General features: G+C 30.5%; 1 protein-coding gene and 1 long non-coding RNA gene across 2 annotated transcripts; one reads left to right on the forward strand and one right to left on the reverse strand.

Moving 5' to 3' along the window:
- Nucleotides 1-529: 529 nt before the first annotated feature.
- On the reverse strand, nucleotides 530-2,423 carry LOC110230630. Its single transcript, XR_002333762.1, has 3 exons — nucleotides 2,290-2,423; nucleotides 1,308-1,723; nucleotides 530-647 (listed from the first exon to the last, which is right to left on the reverse strand). It is a non-coding gene; the product is annotated as an uncharacterized LOC110230630 (long non-coding RNA).
- A 4,289-nt stretch (nucleotides 2,424-6,712) lies between these two features.
- Nucleotides 6,713-7,999, forward strand: LOC9322940 (probable xyloglucan endotransglucosylase/hydrolase protein 17). The gene is given in 4 exon segments (XM_021034045.1): nucleotides 6,713-7,200; nucleotides 7,317-7,510; nucleotides 7,620-7,816; nucleotides 7,819-7,999. Coding segments are annotated over 4 exon segments (846 nt in total). The 5' UTR covers nucleotides 6,713-6,918; the 3' UTR covers nucleotides 7,992-7,999.
- Nucleotides 8,000-11,147: the final 3,148 nt, after the last annotated feature.

Consider the following 11,147-nt stretch of genomic DNA (forward strand, 5'->3'; position numbering starts at 1 on the left):
AAAGATGGTCCCATTTAGCTTTGCCGAAGGTGAGAGCTATTGTGTGCTCGTGCTGGTTTGTGATTTGGTCGACAATTTAGGCTGAGTGGCTTGCTTGAAAGGACGGGAGCTAAATTTGGCCGTAAGCAAATTTGCCATGGCTGAGATTCTTCTTCTGCTTCCTCTGTCTGTCACTAGGCGAGAGAAGAGAGACGAAAGACGTAAAACGGTGCGTTTTGTATCTATATGAAAGCAGGCCCAACTATGTTTATTGCAGGCCCAAGCGAATATCGAGTTTTTTGCTAATTGAAATGTTTAGAAATATAGATTCGGGTATTTGGGTTGGTTTGGTTTGGTTCGTTAATTTGGGATTTTTAGGTTTTGGATCTTTGTAACGGTCCCCTAATAATCTATACTATTAATTGAGAAGCATTAAATAATAAATAACCTTATAAAGGTAAAGAATTACAAAGAATGCCATTAATATTTTAATAACTGAAGAACAATTTGAAACGAAATTAAAAGGACAAAATAGTCAAGACAACTTAACAAAAAAAAAAAAGGACGCGGATCTATGACCCGATTTGGGGAGTACTCGGATCTTCTGAATTTTAGGAGCATTGACTGCAGACCCGCATATCCGGTTCAACAACTTTTATCACCGAAACCTGCAAAAGAGAGCAGCAAATCAGAACCATGTATATATTATCGATTTTTAGTAACTAACATAACTATTGAATATTGAATATAAGATACAATATTCCAAATCAAAACATAACAATTAATGATTTTTCCAAAACAAACTTTCCCTATATATCATAACCGGATTATTAGGAGCATATTCCTATAATCAGGATTTAGGAGCATATTCCTATAATCAAAATTGTTAATTACATTTTTTAAAGATTTTAATAGAGTTGTTCTTATCAAACCTAAACAGTAACAATGCATAACCGATTTCTTTAGCTTATAAATAGAAAATCCGAGCTCATCCTTCTAAAACCACATACAAAACTCCAAATCTATATACCTTTATAACTTTAGATCTTCCGTTTTTTTTTTTTTTTTTTTTGGGGCACAAAAAAAAAAAAAAAAAAAAAAAGATCTTCCGTTTTTATTATTGTTATTGTTGTCGTTGAGTTTTTAACTCCGACCCTTTTATCTGTATCTTCCTCCTCTATTGGAGTTTCTTCCTCCTCTAATGGAGTGTAAACCTATTATCTAATAGATGATTAAGTTCTTCCTAGATAAAGCATTAGAAGATGGTAGACAAAGTAATCGTTTAATTTTCATAAGAACCTTGAAGGAACATATGGAAATTGAAAAACCTTATCGACGATGGTGATAGTTATGTAAGGACCTTTGCTTCTTTCCATAGTCACGAAATAAATTAAACCAAACTTTTTTTTGGATTCTCACCAATCCAAGAGACTGATGCTGAACACATCATTTGCTTGCAAAAGCCAAAGTCAAAGTCACAATTCACAAATTTAGAGCTGATTGTGTTCTTCATTGATAGAATTTTCACATAGACTTAACAAAAGACTAAAAAAAAACAAAAACAAAATCATTGATTCTAAAGATCAAAAACTTTAACCAACCTATTTCCTTAATTTAATCTGCAAAATAAGAATTCAGAGATGACGTGTCCCAAAACTTGATGAAAAAAAAGAACTAAAAATTCCTTACCTCTGAGATAGAACCTCACATCAACACACATAGAAATTGACAAATCAATCAAGACCTACGATCATAAAATCCACGTTTTGAAAATAGAAACGTTAGTCTACCAAAGAAAAAGAGGAGAATATAAATTGCAGAGAACTTTGATTAAGAACTAGAACTTTTTAATTTAACAGAGACATAGAACTTGATAGTGCATAAGAACGACACGAGGATCTTTGGGATGAATCTGACTTAAGCACTTTCTCAAAAAATTTGTTCGCCACCATAAAGAAGTAAGAGGAAAAGAAATCATATGATAGTTATTAGAAATATAGGACAAGGAGTTTTTCATAGGATCCAAAAGCTGTAATCAATATATTTTCTTAACCTAATCTTCATCTAACAGATAAATATGGAAATATATGCACTGAAAGAACCTCATCGGCGAAGGTGATAACAAGCTAAGGATATATGCTTCAAGCGTTGAGTATCGCGAGTCTAATATGCTAGCAAATAGCAATCAAAGCAGCTTTTGATAAATCGATTTTTTTCAAAAACGTTGAAATAAATTTGAAAATTGTGAATCCAGATTGTTAATAATCTGAAATTTGATGAAATAAAAAGGAAGAATAACGCATCACTTACCTCATGATACAGTCCCAAATCAACACATGGATTCGATTATCGGTTAGTCTCTTGAACTCCTTCGAAACAACTTTCGCACTTTCCTTTTCCTTTCTTTTTTTTCTTTTGTCGGCTCAGTTTGTTTTTCTCCCTATTATCCCATATTTATTGTCTTTATTTGTTAACAATGTTTGAATTATAATTCTTTACCCTTTATAAGGTTATTTATTATTTAATGCCGGATTTTGTGATCCGGCAACCCTTTACCCTTAATGGCATTCTTTGTAATTCTTTACCCTTTATAAGGTTATTTATTATTTAATGCTTCTCAATTAATAGTATAGATGATGGTCCCGCATTGAGATCACTAGAAATGGAGCCATATATTATATTTAACTTTTATAATTTTGTAAGAATATCTTTTGTTATTACAATTATTTGAAAAATATAAGAAATTCAATTGGTAAAAACATGGTTATAAACTTTCAACTGATAAAAAATAATGAAAAAAGTTGTGATAAAATGTGGTGCTAATATAACTCACAAAAGTTCTAAATTAGTTTCAGTATTTGACATCATAGGAAGGTTATTTTGGTCAAAAAGTTCAATAGGTTAAAATTTGCTAAAAACTAACTAAACATTCGTAGATGTTTAAGCACCTAGGAAATTAATTAGATATTTTTTTCTTTATATTTTTTGAATATTAAATTATTATTAAATTATTATAAATATATTATAAATTATTATAAACATTATACTAAATATATTATTTCATTTTATTTTTCCTTTAAGACATTTTATTAAAATGTAATTAAAAAACAAATTAATAGGTCTCCTACATGGCTAAGCCAAAACAATTGTTGACCTTCCAATGCCGGCCAAAATAGAGAGTGTGGATCGTTCTAGCCGTTTAGATGCTTAGCCATAACATTACTTTCTATCCAACTATTACCTGTAATTTAAATGATTTATTAATTCTATTAAGAGAAAATAGAAAAATGTATAGATTGAAGAAATATCTTAAATTACCTTTTGATATAATTTTTTTTACTTTGTATGGACTTCCTAAATGAAAAATAAATCACATTACATATGTGATACAACTTTTTTCCTAAATATCTCGTTTTATGCATAAAAGATTATATACCAAAGTTTAATAAGAATCATATAAACATAAATATATGATTCTTATTTCACTTTTATTTGATCTTATATTTATATTATTTTAAATTATTATAAAATATATAAATAGTTAGTAAATTTTAGTTTTTTTTTTTTTTTCTGCATATGTTACAATTCAAATTTTTTAAAACGGACATATATTACTCAATCGATGAATAAAAATATGTGTGTAATCTATATTAACATTTTTAAGAACAAATTGAGCATTTAATCATGTCGTTATTTTATTCAGACCCGAAATTGAGTCATTCGGATCTTTCTTTAATTTTTACAATTATCTAAAATGGGACAGTATATCACGGGTGAAATCCTAATTAGTATTTTAAGATACAATTATAAATTGTTTTTACGGGTTGGTCCAAAAACACACACTAATTTAAAAATATACATGGAAACTATTTGAAAGCAAATTTCAAATTAACTCGAATTATATGACATTTAAATAAAAGTGTTATTAAAAAATAACAAAATGATGTTTAATTTCATTTTAGATTATATGGTTGGACGGGTTTGGGTCAATATTAATACGAGACAATATACCACAGGTGAAATCCTATAAATAACAAATCAAAATACAATTATACAATCTTAAACACTAAACAAAACAAATACAACTTAAAATTTTTTATTTTAGATACAACGCATGTGACCCGCGGTATACAACAAAAAATATTATACACAATAAATTCATCAATTTATAAAAATAAAAAATCAAATAATTAACCCGCGGTGTACCGCGGGTCATATCCTAGTAAATTATATTTTCGCAAGAAAACTTTGAGAAAAACCTTTTCCTTTCCGTCGTGTTTTTTTGTAGGGAATGCATTTTCATTTGCAGCGGAAACTTGAGAACGGGTACGCTAGAGGGGCCAAAACCAAGTTGGGGTCAAAGCAATTTTTATTTACTTATGAGTTTATAAGATCTGGGGCCTATTTATGTAATAGAAAAAAATTATTGGGGCATAAATATGTGACTAATGGGATAAAAAATATTTCAGGCCCGAAACATATGTTTCACTAGAATGTGCTTAAGTCCGACCCTGCGGGCACAGGACGAAACTTAATGAGACGGGTTAAAACACAATGGATGAAACGGATACAAGATGGGATCAAACGGGTCGAGACGAAATGAAACGGGAACTATGCTACTTACATTTTTTGAATAATTTTAAAAATCTATAGCTATACTATTAACTTGGAATCATTGGAAAGAATATAACCTTAGTAAGTGTAGAATATTACATAGAATGTCATTGGTAATTTTGAATTTGAAAAAGGAATAAAATTTATAAAAAGTATTTGTGTCTATTTGTTGCTTAAAAACCAGTGGATCTTAGGTTGATCCGTTGTTATCGGGTAAGATAAACACATGGTTGTTTATAAAAAAATTTCAATTAAATCAACAAATTATAACTACCCAATATTTATGGAAATTGTTTAAAGTAGTTTTTCATAAAAATCAGGCTATTAATGTCGAAATTGTATAAATGTTATTTAATTTGGTGAATCTCAATATCCCACGGGTTTGGGTTGTTTGCGGGCTTTTGAAAAAATTTATATACTATTAAAATCTTAAAATATATTTTAATATATATATATATATATAATAATTTCAGTTTTGTGGAATTATATTTTTATTTATGTTTAAAATTATTTACTATTTATATTAATTTATTGTTAGCTTTAAATATTTTATATAAATTCTTAAAATTGATTTATTGAAATGCCAGTTACCTACGGGTTTTGCGAATTCAAGCGGGACGGATGCACATATTACTCCCGTGGATTTCACGGGTCGAGTTTTACTGTGCAGACCTATCGGGACGGGTTTGACGTACTTGACAATTTAAATCATCCGTTTTGGGAAGTTTAATCTTTTTGGCGGTTGTTTACTGGTTTGATAGTTCACATTCGATTCAAATCCGTCGACATATCGATCTAAATTTTATTGTGAAATAAATTATTATTTCAAATATTCACAAATTGAATAATACCAAACCACCATAAGTTTGAGTTATAATTATATATCAAATAATTATACCTACAAACATAATCCCGCACGTAGGTGCGGGTCCGGATCTAATCTATATAATTAATTGGGAATCACTAGATATTAAATAACCTTATGAAAGATACAATATTACATAAGATGTCATTGGTTTTTAGTGTTTTTAAATAAATTCATTAAGGGTACAATAGATAATCACAAATTTAATATATTTAAATAAAATATAGTAAAATTATTTTATGTAATTATTAGTTTCCAAAAAATTAAACTCACTTTCTCTCTCTTATTAATTATGGACGAAAATATTAAATGAATTTCAAAAAAATTATTAACCAATGAAAATTGAAAAACTAAGATTTGATATCCAACTTACATTTTATCTAAACCAATCCTAATAAATTATTCTATATCAAAAATACAAATAAAAATATCATTTTAATTCAAAATTAAAACACTACCGTTTAAAAAGTTTTATCAATGGAGGATTTTAAGATTACGTGACGAGATGGGAGAAGAATATAAATTAAAAATCAAACTAAATACTCAACTGGTATGAGTTCGGGTTATGAGCACTACATAAAATAAATTTGTTTACACACATAACCCTACACATACATTTTCAATTACACATATTCTATTTATGATGGACACAGGACCATAATATTTTTATTTCAAGTATACGAAACGGGTTAAGGGACGAAGAATTTATAACAAATACATGACGGGATAGGTTTCCCGTTCTAAAATAGTTACGCCTAGCTAATATACATGAAATAACTCAAACTAAAACCGAATCCATATCTTATTTAACACATGTAATCAAACTGTTTAAAATGTTTTGATTAGTTTAGAAAATAAAAACGTAACATCACTTAACTTTCGCAACTAAATTATATCTTAAATATACTTTCGCACGTACGTTTAGGTCTGGATTTTAAAATATAACTATGCACTAACGCAACTGAATTTCTTTTATTACGAAGTTCACTAACACAACAAAATATTTTATACTTTTAAATTATATATAATAATTTCTATAAAAAATATTTACGTACATACGTGTGGATCCAGATCTAATACACTAAAATATATATCATAAAAACAACAAAATAATCTATATTGAATTAAAATTTGTTATATTTTTTTTTTAAAATATGAAACCCCGCACGTACGTGCGGGTCAGGATCTAGTGTTATATACGAAGAATGTCTATATACATTATTTTCTCTGTTTTGTAACAATAAACGAGTAATGAAATTATATTTTATTGGTTTCAATTTGTAACAACCAAACAAGAGGTCGAATGAGCCAACTAGAATACAGCCCACGATCAATAATCAAACCCATGAAACTTCCTTCTCTCTTTCCTTTAACATTTCCAAACACTATATAAACTAATGTCACTTACCTCAATTTTCCATCAACAATACATTTGAGATATCAATGCTCCTGAGAAGAAAATGAAGCTTTCTTGTGGTACAAGTTTTTCGTTCTTAATTCTGTTTCTTCTTGCGGGACAATATGTGCATGTCTATGCGGGTAGCTTCCACAAAGACGTTCAGATACATTGGGGTGATGGCCGCGGAAAGATTCACGACAAAGATGGAAAACTTCTTTCTCTCTCGCTCGACAAATCCTCTGGATCCGGTTTTCAGTCTAACCAGGAGTTTCTCTATGGCAAAGCCGAGGTTCAAATGAAACTTGTTCCTGGTAATTCAGCTGGAACAGTAACAACATTCTATGTAAGTCGTTACATACAACTTCAAACCATTTTTGTCATCTTTTGCTATTCCCTAGAGTACATACATTTAGGCCTACATGTATTGAGTATGTTGGTGTTTATGATGACTTTGTGTAGCTAAAATCGCCGGGAACTACGTGGGATGAGATCGATTTCGAGTTCTTGGGAAACATAAGTGGTCATCCGTATACTCTCCATACTAATGTTTACACAAAAGGCACAGGAGACAAAGAACAACAATTTCATCTATGGTTCGACCCAACCGTTAACTTTCACACTTATTGCATCACATGGAATCCCCAAAGGATTATGTAAGCGTGACCTTTGATCCCTCGTAACATTTGAATAATCTTCTAAGTTTTGAGGCTATGCGCGCATGAACTTACGTTCTCTTTTTTTTTTTTTTTTTCCTTCTTACAGTTTTACGGTTGATGGAATTCCTATTAGAGAGTTCAAAAACTCTGAGGCAATTGGAGTTCCGTTCCCAACGAGACAACCAATGAGGCTCTACGCGAGTCTCTGGGAAGCCGAGCATTGGGCAACAAGAGGAGGATTAGAGAAAACAGATTGGTCAAAAGCTCCTTTTACTGCTTTCTACAGAAACTACAATGTCGATGGATGGTATGGGCTAACGGAAAATCATCATGTTCCGCGAATTCCCCATGGTTCACTCAAAAACTCGATTCAAATGGCCAGACAAGAATGAAAGGTGTACAAAGTAAATACATGATCTACAACTATTGCACCGATAAAAGAAGGTTTCCTCGCGATGTTCCTGCAGTGTGCACTTAAATTGTTGATTCTTTGATGAATAAGTTACTTGGTATTGCCTTTGTAACTCAATTAAGTTTTTATCTATTTTTATCATTTATTTGTTGCTCATATATATGTGGTGTTTATGTAAAGATGTTTGCAAGAAGTAATAAATATAAATTATTGAAAAAAGCTTTTATTTGTAAACGTAATGAAAACTTAACTGGCTTCACTATATTGTTAAAAAAAAAAAAGAAAAACACTGAAGGAGGTGGTTCAATAATTCTACAAGAATGCTTGGGAAGAACATATATCATAGGCTTACTAATAATATGAAGAACTGACGACCTATCTGATATTTGCACTGATTTATTAGTTTTTTGGTAAAGAATTAATGTTCGATTATATCTAAAAATGGATACATTGTTCTGATCAATATACTTTTCTTCAAGAACACAAACAACTATCCTTACAAAACTCTTTTACAACCAAAGTATGGAATCACAAAATACAAAATACAAAAGACACACAAATATTTTCTTATTTAGATAATAAAAAGTAGAAGGGAGATACAATCTAGGATCCACACAACCTTCTACAACATATACGCAAACTGAAAACAACTTATTAAAATACTAGCACCAGATATGTCTAGCCTTTTTGTCACATACACGACAATTATCGTATGAAAACAGTACTCTTAAGGGTAGCCACTCCTCCACTTACATAATCTTGTTTAGACAATTTCAACTTTCAATTGTGGTTTTAGAGTCCTTGGTGCAGAAAGTAGAACATGCCTTGGTACAGTTTTCAGCTGCTCCATTCAAAGTTTCACTTTCATCTAGTTATCGAAACAAAATTTGAATGGATTAGTATTCTCTTGTTCCAGTTATAATAACAATACTATAATGGTTCTTGGTACATAATCTTTTACTTAACAAAATAATAATAATATATGAGTTTGGAGAATTTGCTTTACCGGAGTTCTCTAGAGTGGTTAGGACGCAACACACAGAGTATGCACACCCCAACTTGCAATATTCACTAACCGTATCATGCACCTTGAGTCAAAAATCAAAATACATGTAACTTGCATCAAAAAACAGAATCTTGATCAATGTTGTAACAAATAACATAATAAAGCATAATATAATATAATGTAATAAAAAAAATACTTTTGTCTTTGTGAATGACATGATAATATCCCACAGACTACAAGAAGAATGCACATTCTTAGCTCACGAGAAGCACTACTATACGTAATCAATAGTGTTTTTTTAAACGCTATTTCTGCGCCATCTATGATAGGATCACCGTGTATAATAGCTTTTTTTGGTAAGCTATTATATCGTTTTCGATAATAGCATTAAACAAATGATGCAATATATATTCTTATTCACAATTTTATTGTTGTTTTATATTGTGTCGTAGCACTTTGTATTTGCCTTATTAGATTTACCTATAACTCTTTTTTATGATATAATCTATTGTTATATGCTATTCTATTTCATATATTTGTACCCTCTTTTGCATAATATATTAAATTGGATTTATATAAATTTTCTATTGCATTAATTATATATCCAAAACATACATACCAAATCTTAGACTACATCAAACCAAGTCTTATATAAACTAACACTACTAGCTAACACCAAAACAAGTTGATGAGAGGTGGTATCCATAATGAAGTCTCTTTGAATCTCATGTAAAAATCTATTTGAAACCTGAGTTTCATCCTTCCTCGGATCAACTCCTCTTCAGATCCAGTTGCAACTCTCTGAAACAATTAAAAAAAAAAACAGAACATGTCAACTAAGTAAGACTGCATGGAGTGTATACAAAACGTTGTATTTCATGAGTGTAATGAAGTTAATATCAAATCAATTGTAGTCAGACTCTAGAAACAAACGACACAAATAAGCAAAACGAAAACCCATTCCAATTCCAAACACACAAACCACACTCCAACAGACATATCCACAAAAAAAAAACCGTTAGACCTATTACCTCATTGATAACAAACTTGATCATCGACAGCCATTTCACTGTTTCAGTGATACTATTAATTTACCTTTCACACCAAAGAAAAAGCTTGCAACTTTATATAGAAAACATGAGTTAATAATTGTACATGGAGACCAACTGATTTTATGGAGAGAAACCAAACGCAGAAACCCCACCAAAGATAAACCAGACATCTTCACTACACTTCTACAAGTTAGTGACCTGGAAGGTAGAGTCTTAAGCACCTGGAAGTTTCAACAGCAACACCACAAAACCAAAATCAACACAAACAATTTCAAAACTCTATTTTTTATTCACAACAAATCTCCATTCTATTTAGAGCTTATTGAGGTTTCAAAATCTGAACCTTAGAAGTAAATTTTCGATTTAGTAAACATAACCAAGTAAAAAACAATGACTTAATGCAGCTTTGTCAATTAATTAAACTACTGAATATTCTTAAATCTAGTAATACTAATAGCAAATGAGATATGTATATCAAATAGAAATCAGCTTACAGAAAGCCAAACAATGTTAAGAAACAAGCCAAGCCAATAATGAGGGAATTCGTTGAACGCCTGGAGGGCATGAAAAGCATCATCAGTTTACACAACATAAACCACTCCACTCCGTCCAAACACTTCTAAGAAACCAGGGCTGGACTCACAATTTCTATCCCAAGGAGAAACCAAAACATTTTGATGCAAATTAAATGGCTAACATGTTAAGAAAATCCTATGTTTTCTTGTAGTGACACTAGATAAGATAGTGTCCGAGTGTAAGGGCTGAGAAGGTTGTAGCTTAGCAATAAAGAATAAGAAAATAAATTCGTATCAAAGCCATAGATGAGGAGATAAAAAAAAAGGCACCTGATAATAGTCTCCATCAGACGATACGAGGAGAACAACACTATTGATAATTTTGTCGTATTAATTTGATCGAGCTCATGTTATAATCTTCGTTGTCAAACTCATTTCATTAACTTAAACATCCAGATTACAAAAGTAGATGAGAATCTTCAACAAGAGATTACCACACAGCACAAAAAAAAAAAGAGATAGAATGACAGCAGTTCCATGATGAACCAACAGTGGAGAAAGTCTGGTGTCATGTTATCATCTAGTATATTATTTATACTAAATTCATGATCATCTCGGTGAATATCACCGATGAACGAATGTTTGGTGA

The sequence above is a fragment of the Arabidopsis lyrata genome (genome assembly GCF_000004255.2).
Source record: "Arabidopsis lyrata subsp. lyrata unplaced genomic scaffold ARALYscaffold_2, whole genome shotgun sequence".
Classification (NCBI taxonomy): Eukaryota; Viridiplantae; Streptophyta; class Magnoliopsida; order Brassicales; family Brassicaceae; genus Arabidopsis; species Arabidopsis lyrata.